At 42.6% G+C, this 27,314-nt stretch overlaps 3 protein-coding genes across 5 annotated transcripts; 1 reads left to right on the top strand and 2 right to left on the bottom strand.

Moving 5' to 3' along the window:
• Positions 1 to 74: 74 nt before the first annotated feature.
• slc66a2 (solute carrier family 66 member 2) lies at positions 75 to 22,530 on the bottom strand. Of its 3 annotated transcripts, XM_034294621.1 has the most exons (6): positions 22,474 to 22,530; positions 20,602 to 20,743; positions 20,326 to 20,459; positions 17,568 to 17,612; positions 9,829 to 10,045; positions 75 to 2,563 (listed from the first exon to the last, which is right to left on the bottom strand). In XM_034294621.1, exons 2-6 carry the CDS (start codon positions 20,730 to 20,732, stop codon positions 2,353 to 2,355), a joined length of 738 nt encoding a protein of 245 aa, XP_034150512.1. In that variant the 5' UTR covers positions 20,733 to 20,743; positions 22,474 to 22,530; the 3' UTR covers positions 75 to 2,352. The 3 variants fall into 3 exon arrangements, with proteins under 3 accessions (XP_034150512.1, XP_010872103.1, XP_010872105.1); XM_010873801.4 differs by lacking the exon at positions 22,474 to 22,530 and having other exon boundaries at positions 20,602 to 21,758; XM_010873803.4 differs by lacking the exons at positions 17,568 to 17,612; positions 22,474 to 22,530 and having other exon boundaries at positions 20,602 to 21,755.
• LOC105012749 (heat shock factor-binding protein 1) lies at positions 22,509 to 25,120 on the top strand. The gene is made up of 3 exons (XM_010873804.5): positions 22,509 to 22,626; positions 22,898 to 22,964; positions 24,807 to 25,120. The coding sequence occupies exons 1-3, from the start codon at positions 22,582 to 22,584 to the stop codon at positions 24,929 to 24,931; spliced, it is 237 nt and encodes a 78-aa protein (XP_010872106.2). The 5' UTR covers positions 22,509 to 22,581; the 3' UTR covers positions 24,932 to 25,120.
• Positions 25,095 to 27,170, bottom strand: txnl4a (thioredoxin-like 4A). The gene is given in 4 exon segments (NM_001303653.1): positions 25,095 to 25,831; positions 26,401 to 26,504; positions 26,613 to 26,792; positions 27,056 to 27,170. Coding segments are annotated over 3 exon segments (429 nt in total). The 5' UTR covers positions 26,766 to 26,792; positions 27,056 to 27,170; the 3' UTR covers positions 25,095 to 25,659.
• Positions 27,171 to 27,314: the final 144 nt, after the last annotated feature.

Genomic DNA, 27,314 nt, shown 5'->3' on the forward strand with positions numbered 1-27,314 from the left:
GAGAATAGGGTGTCATTTCGGATAATAATAACCCCCCCCCCCAGCATAATTAATTTACACAAAGAACAGCAGAGTAAACATTCTGATCCTGGCCTTTAATGACAGCGCTGCAGAGGATTCACAAAGATCGTTTTTTAACAGTATAAAAGATTGACCATTGTGTGCGGTTGCTTTAAACGGTGTGTTGACAAAGAACCGGCAATTTCATAAAAAGAAATTGTCTAGGAACAGTGTACAAAAACAAAATGGTAACAAAATAAGGTCATCAAATATAGGAATGCAATTTTTTTTTTTTTCACAAATGGTTTGATAAACATTAAAAACTAATGTGGTACATAAACTGAAGGCAGGTCTGAGTCCGAGGGACGTTAGAGAGCAGAGCAGCGGGGGGGCTGACAAGTCTTTTTCCTAGAGAGGTAAGCATTGATAGGCCAGTTAGCCTTGAGCTGTCTTTCTAAGCACATTATTGGCCATCCTTCGGCCTGCTTAATAACGTGCCTCGGACTGAAATCTGACAAAATTAGAAAAATATACTTTTTTTTTTTTAAGAAAAGAAACCAGTAAGCTGGATAGAAGGATTGGCATTGTTTGGTCAGCATCTACATAAACCGGAAGAGTTCGGCAAGGTCACCCAAGAGAGACTAAAAGGTAATAAACTCCAAAGTAACGTTTAACATCAGAAACATATAGAACAGTGAGGTTTTGTGGACGTAGTGTTGGCGATAAGACATAACCAGGAGGAACTGGATGACCAATTTCACTTCCGTCACACAAGCGGCCAACATACGAAACGTGTCGCCATCATGTTCATCCTCACTGTATTCATCCTCACTGTATTAATCCCCGTGAACAACATGATAAAGGGCACGTTTACAAGGTTTGTGATTGTACCGGCATTTGAGGATTGTAAAAATATAGCGTGACAAAATAAATATTAAGTGACTTAAGTGTCCCATCCAGCAAAGGACTGCCTGCATCAGATACGAAATGACATTCCCTATGTAGTACTCGGAGGGATTCGGTCAACAGTAGATATCCAGAAGTGAATGGAACAGCACTGTAGAACAGCTACTACTATTGTTTTGGCAGTGTCCAGGGAGAAATCTGTATCACCCCACGGTCAAAGAGGAGGTAGTGTCTGGACATGCTTAGCCAGAACAAAACCCAGCACTCACATCAGGCCTCTACAGGGCATGATTTGGCTTACACTGAAATGAAGGAACTAGATTTCTGTCGGCCACTATTCCCATGTTGCCACCAAAAGTAGACATCTAAAACATTTAACAGCTGAAGAAAGATTCATATAATATTCAGAAGGTCCCACTTAAACAAAGGAAAGGTTTCTTGGTGTGCATGAAGCTGAGGGGAGCCTTAGGAAGAGATGTCTGTTGACCAACAAACAGATTGTAACTAGGTCCTTTGAGACATAAGCTTTGTACTCTAATAGCCTTGGCGTGTTGTTGGCTTCATTTAGCATTTACGGTAACATTAAATCATATACAGTTTGCAGTATGTTAATACCAGCAAGAGCAGTCCACTGAACAACCAAGCCTATGACCTAACCTTCACTCAAGAGTTATCTAAATGAACCCTGGCTGAGAAAAGCTGAAAGGCCACGGAACAACATGAAGAAGATTCTCTGGTAGGCAGCACAGGAGACGTCCACCCAAGTCTTTGTTCCTTTTTGGTAACACGGCTGCTTTCAGTTCCTTCCAGGTAAATGAACCTTCTGAATAAACAAAGCAGCAGCAGTCTGACATCCAGCCAGAACTGACTAGTAGAGGCCAGAGTGATCAGTCTGACCACGCCAGCATCAGTCCAGCGTGACAAAACAAAGAGCCATCTACTAATATTGTATACATTCCCCATTTTGGTTGAAAAAAAAATTACAACAAAAATAAAATACAATGTTACCTATTGAAAGGTTTTTGTTTGAGAGTTTGATAATGAGTTAGATATTTGAACCACTGGCTGAGTAACCAACCGCGTGTGAAGTATTTTAAGGCAATGGTTCCCATGCAACAATCTGATGACTGAAAGTCCATCACTGTCTATGGAGAAAAGAAGCGGTCGGACGCGTCCTTATCCAGCCGTAACAGTCAGTACACAGCTGCAGTGTAGACTGATGCACTGTATCCATGGGTATGCTCAAGTCAATACGTATACAGGTATTCGTTTGCATAACAATCCGCACTTAATACACATAAGAAAATAAATAACCGAGGTCCCGTCCGTTTAAAACTTCAATGTGACATTCAGTAGAATTCTTCAGGCAGAGGTACGCTTTGAAACGTAATAATGTGTGCTGACAGCTGACTGATGATGGTGGGTCTCTGTGTGTGGAGAGGGGTCTTACAGTGCCTTGGCACTGGTGGTATGTGACACGGTGTGTGAGAGAGGTTTCTGCGGGTAGCGGCTGTAGTAGTAGACCTGGAAGAGAATGGCAAAGTCCACCCCCACCTGCAGCAGGCTACAGGTCCAGAACTGGACAGGCGCTTCGGTCAGGAGGAAGTAACCAGTCTTAAAGGTATCACCGCTTGTCCACATCAGCACCATCTTTATACTGCAGTTAAGAGGGAGGGAGGAAAAAGAAGAGGCAGACGAAGATTAATTTTGGCAGAGCTATTGACTCAGACACATCAAGATATAAGTCAGTCATAGATGCTCTCAGTCAGAGTGACTTCCGGTATAGTGAGGTCATAAATGATTGTACTTCCTGTATTTTATTTCCTGCCTTGCCCCTCTGGAACCTCCAACAATGGCGTTGTAAATGTATTGGTCTAAAAACTGAGCGACACAGGACCCAATCACTGCCTAAGCCCTGACAGACAGTTCAGGAAATCACAAAACTAGATCTGGACCACCGCAGACTGACCATTATTTCCAAAAATAATTCTTTAAAAGGAAAGGAATTCTCTTTAAATGTTTAATCAGTGCAACTCTCCTGCAGGCTAAAAACTACCTAGCGGCTCAGGAAGGCAGAGTAAACAATCCATTGAGGAAGAAGTGCTCAGCGGTCTGTGACAGGAGTGTTCTTCATACCCTGAAGGATGTTACCCACATGTGGCCTGCCTATCGGTGGCACCTGGCAGCATAGTGAACTATAATGAGGAATGTCTGCACTACCAGGGAAAGTAGAAGGATATTACAGCAGGAGGCCTTGGGGCACATCAACCAAACCAATACACAACTTTCAAAGACCTCAAACTTAATAGGTGGAGAAAACATGCGGCGAGCTGGGTTTTTAGGATCTCTGCACCGCTTACGTTTCTAAAACGCCTTCGGAGAAGCGTTGGTAATTATGGATATGAAAACAGACTGACAGCTTGCCGGGCAACACGTCTCCCTCTGTTCTGTCCTACATCCCTTTCTCTCGCTACTCGCGCTCTTCTCAGGGCTGTCTGACTGGAGTTTTTTTTTGTTTTCCTAGGATGAAAGGTAAATCTTAAAGGCAGGACTGAGGCACATAGTTAGCGAACAGAATGCAGCAAAAGTTTAGAAAATACTGCCCACTGTAAGAAATCTGGCAATACTGAAAGCCAAGGCAGACAATATGCTGTACCGGCTCGTGTCGTTTCGTTCCGGGTGGGTTAGGGACTACGGCTCAGAATGTCACAGCCGATCCTGAAGTTTCAGCACTTTGGATTAGTGTGCATTCTATGCAGGAGTTCTCATTATTGCCTGACTAAACACCAATCTAAATTGAAATACATTTAGAGGGGGTGAATGGGGGACTTTCTGTCGAGGGAAGACTTGTGTAGTTCTATTTGCACTGCGGTGTGCGTTTAAAAAAGGCCAATAAATTATTCAGACTTGAGATTTCTCTTGGGTTCATGCACCGAATGGCAAATTTGGACGTCTTTTGTTGGTATTCAGACATCTTTTCCAGACACACAATTCGCTCTGCAGGTCAGGTTACCTTGCTAGCACCAAACAAATATTATTTAAGGGCTACATTCTCCTCGAGGAACGATCAGCGCAGTTATTTTAAGACATCATTTTAATGAGTCGTACCCTTGAATCTCAAATAATTTGCCAGATTTACAAAAATGAAAGGAGAATATTCAATGAAAAAAGCCATCTAAACGCATATTTATGCAGAAAAAAATACTTTGAAAGTTTACATTAGTGTCTAATCATGAAGTATTTAAGAATAGTAAATATTTTATTATTGAAAATTTCCAATAGGTGAAATCCAGATTGAACAAAAAAAATAATGTCTGTTTAATTTACATTCCACTCCCAAGTGACAATGACAAGGACGGACAGGGATTGGAATCTTATCTAGGGAGACTGTTAGTAGAGCCATTGAAGAAAAATAACCTTCAGAACCTTCAGTTCTTCAACCTATGGTAATGTTGGAAGATGAGTGATAATAGAATCCTAATAAGGAGGATAGATTATTCTGGTCCATCGCCCACAATGAAGACACGATAAAGTATTGTGCCATCAGGTAATGTTCACATTCAACTGTAGGTCATAAAAGAATGGCACAATCATAAAACCAAACAAGGCAACAATGAAACCCCTGACCCCTTGTTCAAAAGTCTGCATACCCTTAGTTCCTAATACTGTGTATTGCCCCTTTAGCATCAATGACAGCTTCGGTCTTTTGTAATAGAATTCTTGCAGGGGGTATAGCTGCCCATTCGTCTAGGCAAAATGCCTCCAGGTCATGCAAAGTCTTTGGTCGTCTTGCATGAACTGCATGTTTGAGATCTCCCCAGAGTGGCTCGATGATATTAAGGTCAGGAGACTGTGATGGCCACTCCAGAACCTTCACCTTTTTCTGCTGTAACCACTGGAGGGTCAACTTGGCCTTGTGCTTAGGGTCATTGTCATGCTAGAAAGTACAAGAACGTCCCATGTGCAGCTTTCATGCAGAAGAATGCAAATTGTCTGCCAGTATTCTGATAACATGCTGCATTCATCTTGCCATCAATTTTCACAAGATTCCCTGTGCTTTAGAGCTCACACACCCCTAAAACATCAGTCAGCCACCACCATGCTTCACAGTGGGGATGATATTCTGTTCACTATAGGCCTTGTTGACCCAGTAAAGGCTTCTTTCTGGCAACCCAACCATGCAGCTCAATCATAAATAAAATAGCTAACTGTAATTAAAAGGGCATTGGTGAAAGACCTCGTAAGTCAAGTACTTTTTCTTTATTGTTGGTGTAATTACACTAATAGAGTTGGCTTAATCACAATAGAATACTTTGACTCATCTGTCCAGAGCACCTTGTTCCAGTAGTTTTGGTCTAGACAAAGCTGTTGTCTGGCTAACAACAGTCATGTCTTGTCATTTTTTTTAAAGCAGAGGCTTCTTCCTTCCTGACCTCCCATGTAGCCAGTAGGTTTGTCCCTTTGACAGTTAACTCATGCATTTTGATATTGTTTGTGGCAAGAGGACTATATTACGCGATGTTACAGGTAGACGTGAATTTGAAAATATTTGATATTAAAGTCAACATAAATGCTGTTTTTTGGTATGATTTGTTATACTGAGATATCCTTTTCAAAACATGCTGTTGAAATTTCGTTCAAATATGGTTTCCAAAAATGTAAATGACAAAAAAACAGACAACTTCCCGGAGGGGGGGCCCTACTGTTTCACTAGAATATTCTTCAGGCTGATTACAGGTTCACCTCCCACCCAAAACGCAGCCTCCTATATCCACCAGCTCGCACCCACAGGATCGGGGAGATGACACCTGTCAAATCTTCTACATCGTTCACTCCTTCCACCTAGACAATACCAAGAGACTTAAGAACCGCCCCACGTATCTGCTCAAACCGCCTTCCTCCCACCAGCCAGGCCGCAAGGATGTGAAAAACCTGGTAAAAATGAAATTATCTATACATCATACATACATAAACACTAACTTCCACATACTTAGCGACAATAAGAACATATCCTCTGTCTACCTCCATCCAGTGTTCTGAAGTGGCCAGCCCAGTGTGTGGAATTACGTGACAGGAGTGGTTTTGATCAGTCCTGCTAACTGGGTCCCAATATGCATTATTTCCCGTAATTAGTGGACTACTTTTTACCAGGGGACATCTGCACAGGGGGTAGGGCGCCAGTTGGGAAGCCCACCCTGATTAGAGAATTTGCAGTGAGGTCAGGGACGGGGTCAGAACATGCCTGGGAGTTGATTCTGGATGTTCTCAGCCACTTACAGAAGACGTACGTACGGAGAGCTAAAAAAAGCCAGTATGTATTAAGGAAGCAGAGGACGGATGAAGCTCTGCACTTCATCAGGTAATGAGCATCTCCGCAGCCGGGAGCATGGGGTTGAGGAGGCGCGGGGGAGGGGGTGGTCTCTTTTTCTGCTTAGACAAGTTGTCATACTCCAGTCTGTCCTTCGCATTCCACGTCGCTGCCTGGCCAAACTTTCAACGGAATGGACTCAGCGGCAAAACAACAGTCGGCTGGCAGGCTAAATAAGGCACTCCTGTGAGAGTTTTGTCCGGCCTTGTGAAACATCCCCCACAGGAAGGACGGAAGGCAGAATGGCCAGCGTGGACTTCGTTATCAGGGCAGTCGGTCAGTGAAGTTCCAGAGAGGACTATTTTATCAGGGAAGCCAGTCGTTGGTCCGAAGGCCTTTCCCGACATGTTTCATTCTCCCATCCCAGGGGCCCAGAGGACCACACCGGTACTGCACGCCCCTCCGCCCGAGCCCCCCGGCATCGCTCCTACTTCCCACCCCCAGCCTCGCTCCGACTGCACGCCCCGCTCAAGAGACACGATAACCAGTACACACGGACAGCCCAACAACCCCTGCACACCTACGGCATGATTTATTCTGCTAACATCTCCGTCCTGACATCTCCAGGGAGGGAGAGAGGGAGCGAGGACAGATCACCGCTAGAGTGCCCGAATATGCAAACAGAACACGCTCAGCAAGCCACGCGGGACAGAACACTATTCAGGTCAGACCGGGAGGGTTTGGGGAAAGGCTTAATTGGTCGTCTAACTTTTGTCAGCGGCAACACAAACAAGCCAAGGCCGGGCGGCGATTGGTCTGCATTTCAACAAAACACCAGAAGACACTTTGCTCCACAGACAGATGCATCCACATCATTGGTTTGACTGCGCCTGTCGGTTTCGCGTTCCTCGCTGCCCTGCTTCACACACGGACACCCGCTAAACACACACGCCGCTGGAGACCGGCACCGCGCAGGCACACCTGGGCCAAAGCGTCGTCAGTTCGATACACAGTCGGGGCTGAGCGCGTGGCAGCCACACGCGGAGAGGTTAGGAGGATGGAGAACAATTACTGAGTTTTGTAAAGCGCCGGGCAAACGACCCCACTCTAAACCCCCACAACAGGAGGGGAGGATTCCACACGTAATTAAATACCCATCACCCGTGGTGACCACAGGGGATACATTCAGCAGGATTATCATAATGGTTTTCGTAAGTAATGGGGGGACTAAGTTTCAACGGTTTACACAGCCCAGCTAAATAATGAAGCATAAAATGAAACGCATTCATTATCTTTGATCACAGAGCTTGGTTTGAACATGGCGCTTTAGCGGACAGGTCACAATTAATTACACAGATGTGATATATCGTCGGAGAGACACAGGGAGCGGACACAGGACCACTGATCAGGGCCCCGGGGGGCATTTTACTGCCAATGACACGGGAACCGTCTGGGGCTGGACGGGGTGGCGTCGCCCGGGCTCGCCGCACGGTGGGACGGTTTTGGACGTACGAATTCGGGCTTTTGTGTTCATTTACTTTGGCTTCTTTTTCTCTACCGGCTGCTCTAAATGGGCCTCTATAATATATCTATTGTTTAAGGACAACTGCTATAATATATTATGTAGCCCCATAAGAAAAAATATCCACTATCATATTATAGTATGTGCATCGTCAACTCCATTCTCATGTCGTCCAATAACTGTTAATGCCGTTTGTTTGCTCAACAGAGCTGGCAGTTGAATTAGTGATACGGTCAAATAACACTAAAATAGATCTTTTAGCCATACTGTGGGTGTCCATTGTTGTTTTTATAGGGAGAATAAAGCTAGACAAATGGAAAAAAGGAATGGGGGATTAGAAATGACGCAACAAATATTTGTACGATGATTTATCATTGAAATTGTAAATCTGATCGACACCCTAAAAAACTGATACGAATAAAAATAGTAGTAGGGAGGACAACCTGCTATTTACAGAGTATATTCTTGGGAGACGGAAGACACATTTACAACAAAATAGATAAGCCATTTTGTGTCACCCCTATCCCCAGTCACCATCCTCTCTGTGCTGTACTAATGGCCTGTTAGGTAACTGTCTACCGAAGAGGTTTGGTGCCGAGCTCGAATAGGTCACCACCACCAGTGATTAAAAGCAAAGGCATGCCTTCAGCCTGTCATTATCATCAATTGTCCCAAAGGACACCTCTCCACTGACCAAAGGAAGTGTTCCAACAAGGGAATAGGGTGTAATTTCCAACAGAGTTGAGGCATCATTAACCATTCTGGACCTGAATGGACCTCTCTGGACCTTGAATCAGGAGTCATTAACCATTCTGGACCTGGATTGACCCCTCTGGACCCTGAATCAGGAGTCATTAACCATTCTGGACCTGAATCAGGACCTGACCGGCTACACCAGCCTGGTTAAGACATATGATTTAAAATATTACTTCTTATGCATCTTTGATAATTAATATAGTAATGAGTCACTAAATCATTGTAATATTTTTCATAGTAGCCCAACACGTTTGTTCAGACGAATTTGTCACAACCGCAGATGTTAAATGCATTAAAGTATGATAAGAACACGTATATCTTTATTACATTCCTTTGAGAACTTGTACTCCAGAAAGTTTTCATTTGTTTAGATTTTTCAAGGTGCAAATCAATCAAAGACAATATATTTTTTGAGGGCAATGTATCTATACAGCCACACACGACAGGGTTAATTTCAAGAAGACGTGTTTTGAAATGGAACCATCTCAGTCCCCACAAAGATTGAAAAGCAAAAGTGAGTTGGTCTGTGTGTGTGTGTGTGTGTGTGTGTGTGTGTGTGTGTGTGTGTGTGTGTGTGTGTGCGCGCGCATCAGTGGGTTGGTGATGACTCAGTCACTACTGCAGGACTAACAATGAGAAACCCGGGCACACTAGGAAATATCCTAAATGAAAACCAAATGAGGATGACAGCCATGACAATCTCCATAACCATCATGACGACGATAATAACAGCATTAGAACGGAGCGTTAACAACAAGCTTCATGCTTTATCTGGATTTAATTATCTCAGTGGGAATCCTGACGAAGGATTTAATAGCTGGGGAAAGGAAGGCAGTAGAAAGCCAGTATGTTGTTAAATAAAACATTTAAAGAGGTTTTCTGTACAAAACAAGGTCATTAGATTCAAGAAAATGAAACCTCTGCAATTCTTGCAGAGAACTATTTCAATGAAGGAACTTGAACTACAGTAATCACCAGACAGACATGGGTCTAAATTACAAATCCTAACGTTAAATTGTTCCATAAATATATTGATACAAAGGTAAGTAAAAAGCCCTGCATGAAGTCATTAATCACATAATGACTCAAAGCTCAGCCGCAGGGACATGGGACTCAGACAGATAATGTGAGGCAATAGAAAGCAGTAGGGTTGCAAAATAGGAAACTTTGTACCACTTTATACAAACCCTGGTTGGAGGATTCCAGAATTTCCTGCTTATTAGATTGACTTGCTGGACTCGACCCAACTAAACCGACCGAATAGCCTGACGCTTTGTTCTGGTACTTACCGCAGAGCTGGGGTAGGTGCATGTATGTCTGTGCACGTCTTCCTTACCTCATTCCCTCAGTAGACTTGTTCTGGTAGTTGCAGTAGAGTTGCGGTGTCCCCAGCATGGCCTCAGTGAAGACGGCCAGGAAGCCCAGGGTCTCCACGAACACATAGGAGTCCAGCAGCAGGTAGGTGACGTAGGCTGCCAGCAGGGTAAACGCCACCACACACTGTACGTAGTCCATGAAACGACTCCACAACCAGAAGTGGCTCCAATCAAAGTCTGAGACAGACAGACACACGCACGCACGTAAGACACGATAAAAGCTCTGAAACTGACTTACCCATTTCAAGTCGACAGGTATCCATAATGACGAGGCAGATGGAGAAGATCATAATAAAAACTTAGTGGACAAAGACACAGAGCTGCATGGAGAATGCCTTCAGAAAACACTGAATGATTTACACTGTTTCTACCCCACTGATTGGCCCCAGTGACTAATGTTTCTACCCCACTGATGGGCCCCACTCCACAAATGGGCCCCTGTGATTTGAATGTTTTGACTCTGTTCCTGCTCATCAGGGGGATAATAAAAACAGTATGGACAAAGTTCTGATTAAGTTCATTAAAGGAGGAGCCATACAAAGTTAAATGCAGAGCTCCAATATGTGATCCAATAATATCAGCCAGAAGACTGTCACAACACCACACAGAGCTGTCGCGACTCATCAAGTCTAACCACCACAAGAACATGAATCATGACCTTGAACAGTGAATTAATAAAAAGCTTGCATATTTGTTTTGAGCATTGTAGATTTAACAATACATCATGTTACATAATACAGTTGAGTAAAATGAACAGCTGACAAAAGTCTTTATTGGTGCTTTCTTTCCAATCTGATATCACTGAAACTGCCAGAGTCGAAGGTAACAGGTTTCAATATTTCACTGAAGGCAACAACACACTGAGCCTGACCCGTTTCTAAACCACGTTAGGGGAGAAAAGTAGAACTGAAGGAAATGAAATCACAGCAGAAAGGAGAGGCGGTGAAGAGGAGAGGGAGTAGAGGTGGGGAGGAGAGGGAGCAGAGGCGGCGAGGAGAGGGAGCAGAGGTGAGGAGGAGAGGGAGCAGAGGCGGTGAAGAGGAGAGGGAGTAGAGGTGAGGAGGAGAGGGAGCAGAGGCGGCGAGGCGGTGAAGAGGAGAGGGAGTAGAGGTGAAGAGGAGAGGGAGCAGAGATGAAGAGGAGAGGGAGCAGAGGTGGATGGGGCGAGAGGAGTAGATTTGAGTGGAGGTAGAGAAGGCGACAGAGTGAGGAGAGCAGGGGGAAGTATACTGTGCAGCCTGCTATGTGGTACAGTCTTCCGTTAATCATGTTGAAATGAGATCACATTTATCTGAAAGACACATCAAGCTCCTCTGGCGAGGCCAGCAGAGCCGAAGGGGCGACGGAGGAAGGGGCTGGACCTGACGGGACCACCCGCCTCAAACAAACAGGCCAAACGAAAAACTCAGAGGCACACAAACTAACACCACATTGCCCTCCGGCACACCACAAAGAGAGGACTGACGCTTGGAATTAACCACTGACAGCGACTAGCCTCGACGGAACCACAAGACGAGATTGACACGTAGGCGTGCTGGGGTGAATGCGAGTCAGGGGGCGTGATTGACCACCAACTTTACGGTCCGCAACTCAATCAAAGGATGGGACGGGGGGAGACTGTCTGGCCCTCGCTGATAACAGCAAGGCCCTGAGGAGGGGCGAGGCAGAACCGAACGGAGCGCAACATCCACAAGCTCCAGACGTGAAGGGATCTCAAAGCAGTACAGGCCATCAAAAAGAGGTGAATTCAAGAATCTACTCAAGCTTACTCGTCCCATCGAGGGGACACCGGTTACGAGAATCAAGCCGAACTGTTCTCGAAGAATGTACAAAAAGAGAGAGATGAGCGTATTGGGAATAAGAACATAAAGACATCAGCTGTCAAAGTACTAAAACACATCATGGCCTGACTTACTATAGAACAGAGACTCCTTCTAGAAAGCCAATTCCTGTTCCCAGTGTGAGGGAAGCCAAGCGGGGTAACAGGCTTATCGAGGAGGACAAATGTGTGCAAAGCGCGCACACCAATCAAAAGGTTTTGGCGCTGTTGGAAGGGGGGGGGGGGGGGTTGTCACAGGATGTTTACAGCTGAACGGTGGCGTGTTGCACCCCGCTGTGCCCAACCCCCCTTCCTGTCACTCATGTACCCTGGGGTGCATCCCCCCCCTCCCCTCCGCCTCGCTTCCATTACGCTTTACAGCCCCTGGTCCCAACCTGCACGCCGCGTGTGGGAGACAGTCATCCCTCCTTGATGTCACGTGCACGCGTGCGTTCAGCTCCACAAGCGACGGCAAACGCGCGGGCAAGGTGTGGGCGTCAGCCGGATATTGTTTCACAGTCGCTCGTCCGCCCCAGACCTCGCGGCTAATTTAGTGGGCGGCTTAATATAGCCCGGCAGGTCTCACTTTCTGAGATTGCCCGCCGTCATTCATGTCATTCACGGCACATAATCACATGGGGAATACAAAAGTCATCTGAAAAAAAAAAAAGAAGTGGGTATTTGGTGGCGATATCAATGCCAAAACTTCTGAGGAGCGTAGGAGTTGCATTATTGGAAGCTGTCAAGGTCAGAACTAGACAATATTGTACTATATATTGGTCGATTCCACCATACTGCACGGATACTTAACGGAGGACTTCACTATGAGGACTTCACTATGAGGACTGCAGAGGATCAATAGAATAAAGAATATTCCAACTGTCGCATTCCCAGTCCCTTTCCCTCCTTACTGTTGACTTACACAGGCTAAATACAACCCCCTTACATCCTCACACATTGGGCAGAAGGTACCGCCTCACACACAGACACACACAGAGACACACACACAGAGACACACACACACAGAGACGTGCCAAATACGGCTCAATTGTTCTATTCTCTGGGTAAACTGTCAATAGACATGCTTAAAGGGAACAAACTACACTAGACTACAAAAACGAAATCCAACTTGAACCAGACAAGTCTATTTCGCCCTCAGAATCACAGCAGCCTCTCAGTCAATCTACAGAAGAACGCCCATCACTTTGAACAGGTTGACACCTACCTACACTGGGATAATCTGGAAGATCACATTGAAACACACTCCTTTAATCTGAATCGTGACTTTAAAGTCTTCCTTTCAACCTGCTAGCTGTCTCTGGGGTTATGTGGGTGTGGCCAGTAGAGGGCAGTATCCAGGCAGAGGGCTTTATCCCTTGTGGTAGGGAGGGGCGTCCGACAGTGGTTTACCTGACAATAGGCACCCAAAAAAAAAACATTGGTTCATCTCCTCTGGTATACTGTCCTGTCTATCTGTGGCTTATATGGAGTCAAGCCATGGAGACCAAACCATAATATCAGGGTGTGACTGGACCTGCACACTACATTGGGGGACCTGGTGAACAAAGTGGTCTTGGTCTTGTTTTTTTCTCCATTTAAGATGGGATAGGAAGTGAATAAAGCATTACTTCAATTGGGTGAAATAAAATGCCATTTGATGCAGAGAAAGACGAAAGACTGTGCACCTGGGTCCTTTTTCCAGAGCAATCCAGACATAAATGGTTTCTGATGTGACAACCTGTCGTGATAATGTATCTATGACTCAGCGCAGCGGAGCCTGCCACAGAGGGACGCCAGCCTAACCCAACAGTACAAACAGAGAACATTCAACAGGGCTCAACATCACACAAGTGCAGAACCCACTCGACCCTGTCAGCAATATACTGGTTCAACAGGTCTGTGTGACATTCACGTTCGAATAACCAAACTGAACGCCGTCGTTTTGTCTGACATTGACGTTCAAAAGGTGAAAATACAATGAAAGACGCCACCAACCAAAACCACAACAAACATAAGGCGTTTCTGTTGTGGTTTCGGACTTTGAGGTTGTATTTTCTCCTTGTGACCATCAACGTCAGAGCTATGTGTACGTCCCCAACTAAACTCAAACGCGCACCCTTTAGGAACTTTGCCGATGCAGATACATTTGTTCATTTAAAAACCAATTCCATCAACCCCAGTGATTCCTATGAAAGTTCAAAGGTTGAGGACAAAGGTTAGTGGTCTGAATGTTCCCTGTTTAGTTCTTTATTTTACCTACGACTGTACTCTTTCAGCTCTCCGACAAGCCCAGATCACAAGTCTCTCCATATCTCCTCCCTGATCAATCAATAGATGAACAAACCTTTTTGTCCACGGAATGGACGAGAAACGCCGGCAATTAGTTCCCGCCAATGCGAACGGCGGCTGGCAGGGAGAAGTGATCGATGGCTGGCGGGGAAGCGATAAGTGGCGAGGAACTTGGACCGAGAGGGGTAGTGGAAGATGGGGCAGGAGAGAAGAGGGAGAAAGCATAATAAAGAACCAGATGCCCCAAAATTACACAGACCTGGGCAACCCAAAGCTGCAGAAGAGTTTGGCACCGGTTCCACTGCCATGAAACACGCCAGCTAAATTCCTGTTGGTGCCGGTGCCAATTGGTCTACCAACCGGCCAGATTCGTGATCGTACATTGGTGGCACATTAAATCCCAGTTTATGACACGGTAAGTTGAAGCCAGGAATGTTGCCGATGAGAAGCGAGCAACCCGACCCTACCACTGGAGCAGTGCTGTAACACAACCCCGCCAGGGTCATTATTTCATTAACTATACGTGTTTGGCAGCAGGGGCACATTTTATACTTTTCAGTGTTATTATTGGTGGAGGCGGATATACCTGCTACCAATGGCCGGGACATCAGTCCCCCCCACCCCTTCTTAGCCTCTTGGATGGCAGATATTCTGCCAGTCAACTCGCAGATCACAAACCCTATTGAACAAACATGCCAATCGTAGTGAGGCTAAATCCGAAAAGCAGAGGATGCATGGACTTCATGGATAAACCCCATGTCTGACCGTCTACACCTTCCCATGTCTGACCGTCTACACCTTCCCATGTCTGACCGTCTACACCTTCCCATGTCTGACCGTCTACACCTTCCCATGTCTGACCGTCTACACCTTCCCATGTCTGACCGTCTACACCTTCCCATGGCAACCATCGGTGGATTATACAATGTATAATCAAATTAAGGGACATAACGAGTGACCACAAAGCATCAGGAATACTGTAGCAGTTCTGAGGCAGTAAAAAATGAGTCTTCATAGGTACTGAAAGGGAAATGTTATTTACCAGCACCATCTAGTGTTCATATGGAGAATAGCAAATACTCCTCCCCCTCTTCAAAGTATTAGTGATAGTGTCAGAAAAAGAAAAATTCTTTACCATGATTGTGGCATTTATGCCACTAATCCCATTCAAGTTGTTAACAATATGCATGATTCACACATGTTAAAATGTCAGGGTCTTTGCTGAACTTCACAATAAAGTCCAGAAACATTTGACATGATAAACGAAAAATGCTAACAGCATAGTCGCATTTGGTAATTAGGGCAAATCATCCCTCATTTCTTTGAGCCATTAGTCTCTTACAGGGAGGTTTTTTTTGTCCTCCCTTCATTACATCCTTCTCTGGGTACTATGTGGAATTCATGATTGACTGTCCGGCCCTAAAACTGCCCAGCCCTAAGGCTGTTGTAGACCCAAACAACCCAGCCAACATGATTATCTGTACCGGGTTCTCCTGATCAAGGTTTCCTTTTTACACAATATGACAGACAGTCCAAACAGCCCCCCGCCTTTGGCTCGTCTACTTTGTTCCACTGGTCTTGTTTGTCATCCAGGAGCTGTCAGAGAAACCCCTGTGTGATGGGTCTACCGTTCGAACCTCTCATGTAGGCCAGGTTCTTGCGGTCTCTTACTGACCGCTCAACCGCGCCCGTACAACAACACAAGGGTCTGGTGTTCATGTAAGGCCGGACTCACGATTTCCTTAGAATTAGCACAGGTTCTGGTTCGCCAGATTCGGAAAACAGGAGGAATATAAAGGTAGCTGCACTGAAACCCAAACACATGACATCTGTTTATTTAGATATACATGATTGCAAAGTAACTTTACGGTGTAATTTGCCTCTCTTTAGAGGGAAAATATCCATTCCCAAATGTGTTGAACATGAATTGAGACCAGGTTGTGCACATCTTGTGAAATAGGTTTCTTTACTGTCAAAATAGGTTTGCCTAAACGGGCCCTGATATCCTAATCTCCGAGCACCAGACGTTCTACAAACAGCAGAATCTCACAACATCAGGAAGCATCTGTGTCACTGCAGGCCGCAGCATATCACCACAAACCACAACACATACTAGCCATCGTAACGAAAAGCGCCGCTGCTACTTGAATCATCTGCGATTGGTCAAACACACATTCACACTATGTCAGTCAGAGGTTACAGTTACCAGCCACAACACAAGTGCTCTTAGATAGGGCATAACGGGGGGGACCCATTCAGGACATAGTGTCACAAACGAGACGTCCAGTCCCACTGAGGGGAGACATTTATAGGATACAGAGTCCTAAAGACAGAGCTAGCTAAAAAGCTAATTATTTAAAGGTTGTTAGACTCCAGACTCTTGTTATTGTAGCAGCAGGACTCCTGACTATCAGCAGTTTTAGAAATGGTGGTATACAGTAAGAGCACAAGGGACTTGAAGTAGAGGCTTGCATCGAGATGAATCAGTAAAGAGTAAAATCGGGGAAGCCAACAGTCCCCAAGTCACATGCAAATTGTATGTGCCTCTTTAGCCAGTTGTTCTGAAACCAAGTCATCATTGTCGTCATTAGGAGGTCAAAGCAGCGAGGCAGTGGTAAGTGTACATTAGCTATCACATGCTTAATTTAAAGCAGTAAAAACTACATGCAAGTCAGCCTAGTTTAGTTCCTAGTCAAGGCATTAGCTTTATTTTCCATTCAAAAAAATAAAGGAAGACACTCACAGTATAACACCAAGTGAATTAAACTCCAGGATATCAAACTGTCCAGTTAGGAAGCATAAGCCATTGTCAATCAATGTCACCTGTTTTGTCGCAAATGAAAGTGACAACAGGTGCACTGGCCAGACAGTCAGAAACAGACTCCATGAGGGTGGCATGAGGGCCCGACGTCCTCATGTGGCCAGAGTGTGTAGGCAGTTCCTGGATGACGAAGATATTGATGCCATTGACTGGCCCTCACATTCCTCAACAGCCTGCGATTTCAATTTTGTTTGAATCCAGCCCTCAATCGGTTGGTGATTTTGGCTTCCATTAACTGTTGTTACGTAATTTCTGTCCTCATTGAATTTACACAACGTACAGTAAAGATTTTGATCTTTAATATATTTTGTTCATCAAGACCCAGTGTGATTTAAGTGTTCCTTTAGTTTTTTTGAGCAGTGTACATAACAGCTGAGCATGGATGCAAACAGCAACAATCAGCCTAACCACTTTATGGACATTTTTAAGATTCATCAATACAGTAGATACAGAAGTCTAGAAGGCGTGCACTTCCACTTTGTGGCATCACAAGCAACATTTAATGTCCATGGACAATCACACAGTATTGTTAATACATCTGCATACATCACTTCAATGGGATCCCTATTATCAACTATATTGTTCTTTGTGAATCACAAATAATGACATGCGATGGAAGAAGTTCAATACCAGGGTCTCTCACATGGATGCTGATGAGTTAGGGGGAAAGTTAGTACTGTGCAGGATAAGTAAAGGACTATGTGGTAAAGAAAGATGAAGGGAAGATGAAGGGAGACAAAGTGACTGGATGGCAGAGAGATAGTACCTACCCAGAAAGAACTTCTTAGGGATCTCCTCCTCCTTACTGTCTGTTGCTACAGACACAAAATAAGAAGAGGAAGAGAGAAAAGAGAGCTTGGTTTCTCCAAAGACCAGAACTGACCCACAGTGTGAAGTGATTAGTTCATTTTTGGCAAACGGTTTGACTGATTTGAAAAAAGGACTTTCCCTATGAACCAGAACCTTCAAGAGGGAATAAAGAGAGTTGATACCTCATTAATTGGGACTGACATAGTTGAAGCGTTTTAATATAAATCATTTAAAACCACAATGCAAGTCAAATTCAAATTTAGCGGTTCATTTAGAACTGGAAGGCTAAGGCTGTGAAGTTCTGTCATGCTACGCTACAGAAAACAGTGTACCAAAGGCTACAAAAAGACAGGATACTCTTACACTAACATAATGAGATCAATAAAACTGAAATCATGTCTTAAATGCAACCATTTTGAGCAGAAGCCAATGGGAACAGCGGATACAGATTGTGGAATATAAGGAGAACAATTATAGTCCACAAACTTCTCAATGGCACAAACTCATACAAATTCTGCCGCAGTTAGATTTTGAAACACTGCAAAAGGCTGTTGACCGCTCTTCATTGACAAACAACAAAAAGCAGCTGTCTGATACCGTGCGTGCTGTCCAACTGCAAGCTATTGAACTTCTGTTGCTAAATTATGATCTCTTAGGCCAGTGAAGAGCAGCAAACCATTGCACACTGGCTCCTACCAATTCGTCCGCATGCACTGGCGTCCTCAATTTCACACTCCTTATGTTCTCACCCACTTCAAAAAACGTTTCGGAGAAGGTCAGAGTTGAGGGACCTCTGACTTTCTCATTCAATGAGTTTTAAAAAAGGATGGTGGAGAACAGACACAAGGAGTCTGAAATCAAGCAAAGGTCATTGTGTCAGTTGTTTGCCCTTTGGGGACGTTCATACACGCTCTTTGAAAGATGTATTCATCAACAGAGGCAGGCTACCATTACATCTTTAATAAAGATATTAGCTTAAATATTAACTTACATTCATAAAATCATGATTCTTAAGAGGAATCTGTTTGCAGAGCTGACACACTGTGCAACATTTGTGATTAACATGGTTTATTTAATACGTCATTAACCAGTTCATTCCAATGTCTTTGTCTTTTATTGGGAGAAGACAGATAAGTATAAGTGGCATATTGTAGACCATTTTAGTGGCTGTTTGGGTAGTTTTTTGTCTGTTGGATTTTCAGTTGGTTGATGAATGAGGCTGTGTTCCAACCTGCTAGACTCCACCTGTGTCTGTTATGACCAAGATAAAATAACACATTTTGCCTAGAGATACATTCTATTGAAGCGAAATTCTACTGAATTTGAAATATCAAGGGGACAATATTTAAGGTTTTTGCTTTAATACTAGCATAAACACAAGTAAGACTGACTGGTAGATATCTGCAGTTAATGTTTTAAATGAATGATTCATATACTCTTTTTCGACATGATTGATCTGAGTGCCTGAGATATTTCCCATTTAAACTTGCATGCCGGTCCCTCTTTCAGTATGCATGGCTTGTCCCAGAAGTATCCTTCCCAACCGAAACCATCCAGGACTAGGTAATACTCTTTTCATCTTGTTCAGTAAGGGAACGAGGAGACAAGTCATGTTATTGTGTAGAGGAAGGATTCTACACAATGACCCTTTAAATACACCACAGACTGTTTAATTTAGGGGCCCTAAAACATTTTGATATTTAAAAGAAAATGTTCAGCAAAATGTGACTGACAGAGCAACTGACCAACTAATTGATAGGCTACCAATTGTCATTCTACTAGATCAGTATTTACTTAAAAGTACAGTAGGTTAAACTAATACTTTTTTTCTCAGGAAAGCCTTATAGTTATAAATAACTCCTTTACCATGCAAAGAGGACACATGATACAGGGGTATGTAAACAGCAGTTAGTCCTTCAGACAGTTCCAGGAAATACAAGTCATTGATGCATTCTTGTAATGAATTATGAACAACTAGTTTAATTGAAATACCACATCGCCAATTCATAAAGCACACTACATAAGAGTTTACTGAAGAGGAAGGAGAATGTACAAGACACACAAACAAACCCCAGTACTCTTATCTGTAGTTGACACCAGCATGTTAACAGAACTGGTTATAAAGCCATGATGCTAAGAGCGTTAGATGAAGACAAATGTAAACTGTCTAAAGAAGCGCACACTTAAATTGGTATGAGCAAACACACCATAAGAAATGAAAGATCTCAATTAATATATATATATATATATGGACTATTTCCACAATTGTGCACAACTGCACCAACGTGTTTCTTTGCCTTGCGCCATTTCACATGAAAGAATGGATCGGTGAGCCAATTTATAACATGCAGCGGTTTGTTTACTTTTCAGACTAACGACATGCGAAAGAAAAAATACCTCCTCAATTAGATGGTTAACCACAACTGAGGTGCATGTAATCTTAAGAGAGGACTGATTCATTACAATTGAACGTTTCGTTTTATCATTTAAGTGGAACACGAGTTGCATCACTGAAGTCAGTGTGACCTGTAGTTGAAAGGCACACTGATCCACTGGCCACTAGAGCAAATATCAGTGGGCGAGAAGGTACTTAGGGATTCAGGGGCTATGTCTGAGCTATTCAGTTCCGGACAACAAAAAACCTTTCCACCTTATTAATTGGGGGGGGGGTATCTTGTTTAGAAGTATCTTGGACTTAACAACTGACAGGATACTGACCTGTGAATGAACGTCTCTTGGGTTGGAGTTCAGCGGCCACTCGGACGTCAGTACACAGGTTCAGCATGATCAACATAGTGGCGATCATTATGATGCTCTGCCACAGGAGGGGTGTCTCAAAGTAGCGGCCAAATCTGAAGAAAGTAGACAGGGACGGTGAATTGGGACTCAGGCATGGTGTGAAAACCAAAACAACCAGTTATGAGGGGCAATGACATTTTCGACCACTGCAAATGAGTGGCCAAATAGTCGAAGTCTACCCGAGGAAAAACATACCTGAACAGTAAGCGCAGAATGTTGGCTACCAATAAGACCAGGCAAACGTAGGTGGAGAACCCCTCTGCGTTCTGTGTCCGTCGGATGTCTCTGTACTGGGGGATGTAAGGTACCACTCCACCAAAAACCATGGCACCAGCAGCTATCCATGCCACCAGTTGGTTCAGGAAATACATGAGCCGTTCAAACATCTCATCTTCCATGTTTTCTGTTATTTGTCTAGTCAACCAACGCACAGCAACGTTTAGGTGCCAAATAGCTGTGCAAAGTTTTAGTGAGCCGCACTCGCCTTGTAATCATGTGGTGTCGCAAGTCAGAAAACGTGTATAGCCCGCTGTGAAACTGATTATCGACCGTCAACTATTTGACCAATCACTAATGTATGATAAACAATTGTTTGCGTGCCATACATTAAATCTCGATCATCTTTGTAGTATCGCGGAATTTTTTTTACGTAATCTGTCCATGAATGTTCACAGGTTCACGCTTTCAAACCGGATGTTAACCAGGAAGAACTATTTCGATCAACAAATAGATATTCAGTTCTGCTGAATAGTTTCCATTATTCCAAGAGGGTTTAACAGTAAAAAATTCAAGCAGCATCAAGTAGAGGCTTTCGGGGGCAAACCCAGCGTCGTCATCAAACAGCTTTTTGCCAAACCGAAAGGCGCTCAAACGTCACGTATTCTAAAATGTATATAAAAGCAATACAAATCTCCGCGCTATGTTTTCATACAGCTGATAAAGGGCTAGTATGAATTTTTAACAGTGACAATGTATTGAACAATTTAAAAAAAGTTGGTCAGCTAAACCATGTAAACATCCCGAATTCAAATTTGCAACAGATCGGTCTGCTGATTAAATAACAACAAAACGTGCAGACTTTAGCTCAATATTCTTTGGTAAAGAAAAATAAAATAGTCGACATTGATTTCCTGTTTTTGGGCTAATCAAAGCAACTCTAATCCCCAGTGAATGGATATTGGGTAGTAGTTTGTAGTTACAGCAGGACGGCAGCCGGAATCCGCACAAAACATGACTCTCTCACACGAAATAACAATTTTGTTTGGAAAATATGAGTCCAACATAAACGAGGAACACATTGTTTAAATAAAAACGAGATTGCAAACTCTGCGACCACTTCCTCCGAAGCTCAATCAGCGCTTCCTGGTGCGTCACGACACCCAGTTTTAAGAACGTTTAAATTTGGCTGCATGGTCCTAAGTAGAACCGAATTCGAAGGGGACGTCCACCTTACAATATCTTATTGTATTTTCTTTATAGCGTAACTTGTCAAGTATTTATCCACAATTTAATATTGTAAAGTTGGTATTATTAATCAATTATTTCATAATTACTATTATGAGCAGTGGACATTGTGCGAATATGGGATGATTGCAGTGAGTCGGATTAAGAGGATTTGCTGTCTGAAGCACTACCACTGGTTACATAACGTTGTTGACAGTAAAGCCAAACAGCATTCTAAATATTTTATTTTAAAAATGTATTAGATGGTGCAAAACGTTTGGAAATTGGAAATTAATTCAATTCAGTACAGCGATGCATAAAGGGGTTAACTTGTGTTTTGAGAGAAACGCCTTCAGGTTGGCCTATCCTCATCAGGTACAATTTGAGATTAACTTGGGAATTGCAACAAAATTGTGTTTTCAACAGGACCGAAACAATGGGCATGGCATGAAAAAGTAAGTTAAGCCTATTGCACTCTAGTAAATTCTTCAGAAATCGTTGCACCACCTCTACAAAAATACATTATCAAATTTTCTGAAATAGACTTATGATTTCTGAAAAGGTATATGTACCTATAGATTTTATCAGGACCTCACACCCTACTAAATAGGAATAATATCTCACCTGATTATTCTGTCTTTCAGTTGATACATTGTTACCAAGAACGACAGGGAGGGGGACGAAAAACTTCGAAGAAAACGTAACTCATTTTGAAAGCACGACTGAATCTGGATGTCTGAATCCAACTCAAGAACCGCAGAAGAATTGACGGAAATAGTGCGTGTCTTTTCTATGTATTTTTTAGACCAGTATTTGTGTAGCTGAATCTGTGGTCCATTGTAAATTAGCTGGTCAAGCGTGGCTTCTGAAACGCCAGGTTTACAGTTTCAATTCCCGAGGGGCCAGTACAAAACCATTACTCAAATGTAGCCTATAATGCCCTCGCTTCTGGAAAGAGCGTCTGCTAAATTGGGCCGACTTCAATGTTAGGCCTACTTCAATGTTAATGTTATCAGATACTATAGTTTGTTTCGTTTTTCTCCCGTAGATGGAAGCGAGGATCCAGACCGTAGAGAGGACATTTAAAAACCTGTCTTCCCAGATTGTTTCTGGAAATATCCTTTTTTTTTCCAAACGCAGTGTTTCGGTCCTTTAAGGTAGGCTAATAGTAGCCTATTACAGTGGATTGCATAACATTTTACATTTTAGTAGCATAATTAATTTAACAGACGAGTCATCGCAAAGATTTTAAGAAAGCTAGGTTTAACAACCATAAAGGTGAGTGCATTGTAATCAAATAATTAGTTTTCGGGAAAAGTCAGTGCTGGAAGATCATACAAATAACGAACATCATAATTTTCAAAAGACTAGAAAGTGTTGATGGGAGGAACCTTCTTAGCTAGGCCATGAAAACGTCTTTTCAGGTTGTTTCTGAAAACGGACAGAGTGTGGATTCAGAACGATTCGAAATGTCGCGTGCACGCAAAATGACTTGAGAGCAAGATAGTCACGAGCCGAGAACTTAATTTGCGAGAATATAGAATCTTGAGAAATCCAGCGCGGCGTATACATGCACTATTGATGGTAAACTATTGGACATTCCGAGTCTTTTGGGTGAACTGGCTCCGTTCATTTGAAAGAGCCGGCTCATTTGGCTCCCGAACGGCTCTTCGTTTAAAATGTTTAAAAATAAACCGAAAATAAATGCGAAAATCTCCAATGTTAATGCAAAAAAGCAGGCTGTAAATAAGTTACATCCTACCTGTCGTGATTATTAGGTCGTCTGTTTTTTATGACCCGACTGGGAAAATGCACCTGGAACACAGAGACTCGCTGGTCTCACTATTGATTCTGCAGTACGAAGTGAATTATTTTTCACCTTATCAGCTAATGTTCGTTGTTTGACCTAAATGAACGGCTCCTTTCACAAATGTGAGTCGGTTCCCAACGTTCACCAAAGAACCTTTCGTTCATGAACCACCCATCACTTGTACTGTGCAATACATTGCACGCTCAGCCTAAGCGTGGTGCGGGAATTGCTTATTCCATGCTAGTCTGACATTTAGCAAGCTGAAAGAGATCGTATATTTAATTTATAATAGTGTAAGTTGTTTCAAATGTTTCTCTTAAAAAATGTAGTGTCTGAGATAATCCCCATAAGATATTAGAGGCAGGATTGTTCACGATGCCCGTTTAAAATCATTGGTGAGCGTCGCAAATTAGACTGAAAGAAGATATTTTTCCACAATAAAAAAGTATTTATATTAATTTAAAAAAGTATTAATCAAGGGGAAACCGTTACATTAGTTTATGGGAGTACTTGTGGAATGCTTGCATGATAACAGCAAGTTTAGTAGTGTATCAAAGTTTCAGAATAGCCACTAGCCAGCAAAAAAAATCCTGTGCTTGGTCAGTCCTATATTTTAGTTAAATATGTAAGTGTGAAAAATTATTTTAATTAGATTTTTTACATTAACTGTTTTAGTACATCAAGATGCAAATAAAAGAATAATCACACTTTGTAAGTCCAAAGGTGGTGAATACTTATGTAAATAAAATTTTCATGACAGGAAACCGATAAATTAGCGGTTAACAGAGCCAGTAACTTCCAGATCACTAGTAATAATTTTCTGCCCCCTCAGTCACGTTGTCCAGGTGCTGGGCCTGAATGTCGTGTATGCTTGAGTAAGGCACTTGACCCGAACTGTTTATATACATTTTTCAGGAGAAGAGCATGTGCTTAATAAATGTGTTTAGTCAAGCTTTTGAGTTTGTTTCAAAGTTCTAGCCATTATCAAATGAAACAAAAGATATGACAAACCTAGTATTCATTAATATTAATTAAAATGCTGTAACTCTGTATATAAACATTATTCCAAATAAAATCTGTCGATGCATGTTTCTTTCATATACAACTTAACCAGATATTTCATATTGCTAGACCTTAACTAACCCACTGGAAGACATGGAAACCCGTATTGATGACCTGGAAAAGAATGTTGCTGACCTCATGACCCAGGCTGGGATGGAGGAGCAGCAGACTGGATCTAACTCTCATATGAACCCATCACAGTATTGCTAACTTCATCTTGTTTCTGAGGCTGAACTAAAGCCAGAAGATTTGACATGACAGAGGGCTTATTAAGGCACATTATTACGCATCTTTTGTTGGGTAACATCAGCATTTACCAAATGTATGGCATATGAATATGTAAACAACTGTCACAGACACAAAAATATTTTCTATAATACAATAAATGTTTATTGAGAATGGGGTTGGATGATTCCAAGTCTTTCCTGCAAGATTCTCGTCATAATAGTACTACCCATGGCGTTTCACAAGAAACAAATCACATAGGCTGGTAACACAGGAAGCGTAATTGTGTTCTTTGTCACTGACTGTTTTTGACCAATCTGATTAGCTCTAAAAATTTTCAGATTTGAAAAGATCTGATGAGACTGGTCAAAAAACACCTATTAAAAAAGGATTATCAGAGTTGTATTGCCTGTGTAAACCCAGAAATAAACATTCAGACCAATTGTCTGGACATAAATTAAGACTAGTTTTGAACTTAGATAAACTTTCGATTCTGAGTTTGAAAATCAGCCTATTGCATAACTAAACATCATGATAAATCCAAAGGATGCTTATTACAAATGCTGTTGAAAAAGAAATTGACTTTTGTAACATCATAAAAAAGACCACCACAATCTGAGCCTTTCTGAAGACCAGTTGTCCAGAAGGTCTTAAATGAAAGGACACAGATTTGCTCTCATCGGACTTCACACAAACAATAGAAAAAGAACCAATCAGTATCTGTATTTGGTAGAGTAGTCTTTAGGAGATACAACCAGACCTCGTCCTTTTCGTGCACCCCTGTAAACAGTTTCAACAATGTCAATCATTTCCTGCTTGTCCTCCATGGTCCAGTTAATCTTGTTGTTGTTACCAGTCCCCAGATCTATCATGATGTGCTTGTTCCTGTATAGGATAAGGAACAATTCAGCTTGATACAGGAACTGTTGTATAAACGTTACATTCAAAGTACAAAAAATGTGAAACATACTTTACAAATTGGATTTATCACACATTCAGAGTAAGTACAACATGGCGCTATACAGGGAAAAAGGTGCAAATGGGTGAGGCCTTTAAGTAGACAATACTAAATTTGGATTGGTTTGCACACCTCTGAATGGCTGGTGACAAGTAATCTTGATTTGTTTATACTGACTTTGTTCAGAAAGACAATTAAAGTTTATACCAAGCAAGGAGTTTCCTCGCAGTGGCTGTTAAGCATTAGCCTGGCGGCCCCAGTGACATCAACACATCACTCTGTGCGTCAACAACGCATTGGCGAAGATGCTAGCAAATGCTTGACAAGCACAGCAAAGAAACTCTGTCCATGGTACAAACACTGACTTACTGTCTTTCTCAATTATTTTCTGGAACCACCTGCAATTGGACAATGATTAAGAAAGAAGACTTATCACAATGAAAACTTTAGCTGAAGAATCTGCCATTGGTTACAAAGGTGACGACTTGAAACTCACCTGAAGAAGAACATGACAGTGCAAGGATCATACAACTCATACATCTTGTTGAAGTCCGGCACCTCTGTGATGTCCACCAAATAAATTACTGCAAAATTCTTCACCTAGATGAAAGAATAGCAACAATTGTAGAGCAAAACTTGCCACGAACAATGAAGTGAAACAATCAAATAAAATAGCTCTCAAAAATGCGAAATCCAAGTCATGACTACCTTTTCAGCTATGCTATACAGGACTTCATCCATTTTCATACACGTTGGGTCCCAATCGTGTCCAAACCTAATAACAAGAACTCTGTCCTCCTCGGATAAAATTGCTTGGTCGACCTGCCAGCCGTTGTGGAGATGCGGTAGCATGTACGACATCTTGATGCTGCAGTGTCAACCTGGTTCCTGTTAGAGTAATACGCGTAACGTTAGATTGCTACAGTTAAGTTCCCAATAAGATAGAGTATAAAAACGATCATTTGGATACCTGGTTAAATAACTTTAAACTAGCAAGCTAGTTAATAGTAACGCGGTAGAAGTATCATAGTTAGCAACATGGCAAAGAAACTAGCAGACCTGACTAGCATGGCTGTTCTAGAAATGTCCAGAAATTACAAATAGTAATACCTCAACAATTATTATAAAACTGAGCTTTCCTTAACACTTACTGTATGAAATATCAAGCTCTGAAGGGTTACTTGAACCAAGCAGGTAGTCTGGGTTAACTGTTAAAAATACGAACGAAAGAAAAACGTCTATTGTTGTTTACGCTTCCTCTACTTTACATTTTTATTGGCGGATCGCAACATATTCAAATGGACCTATACTGCCATCTTCTGTCCTGGAGTTTAAACCGTAAACGCTCTTCAAACTGTATTACACGTTCATCTAAAAAAAAGTAAATCTCGTGGAAAAGTTAATTTCCCC

The sequence above is a fragment of the Esox lucius genome, chromosome 10 (assembly GCF_011004845.1).
Source record: "Esox lucius isolate fEsoLuc1 chromosome 10, fEsoLuc1.pri, whole genome shotgun sequence".
NCBI classification, from domain to species: Eukaryota; Metazoa; Chordata; class Actinopteri; order Esociformes; family Esocidae; genus Esox; species Esox lucius.

Bases quoted from the DNA above. Each gene is read 5' to 3' on its own strand.
- slc66a2 (XM_010873801.4), bottom strand. From the start codon at position 20,804: ATGGAAGATGAGATGTTTGAACGGCTCATGTATTTCCTGAACCAACTG. The intron at 10,046-17,567 runs GTAGGTACTATC...TGTCTGTCTCAG, and splicing joins CCCTAAGAAGTTCTTTCTGG to ACTTTGATTGGAGCCACTTC. The intron at 2,564-9,828 runs GTAAGGAAGACG...TCTTAACTGCAG, and splicing joins AAGTCTACTGAGGGAATGAG to TATAAAGATGGTGCTGATGT.
- LOC105012749 (XM_010873804.5), top strand. From the start codon at position 22,582: ATGTCTGAATCCAACTCAAGAACCGCAGAAGAATTGACGGAAATA. The intron at 22,627-22,897 runs GTGCGTGTCTTT...TTTCTCCCGTAG, and splicing joins CAGAAGAATTGACGGAAATA to ATGGAAGCGAGGATCCAGAC. The intron at 22,965-24,806 runs ATATCCTTTTTT...TAACTAACCCAC, and splicing joins TTCCCAGATTGTTTCTGGAA to TGGAAGACATGGAAACCCGT.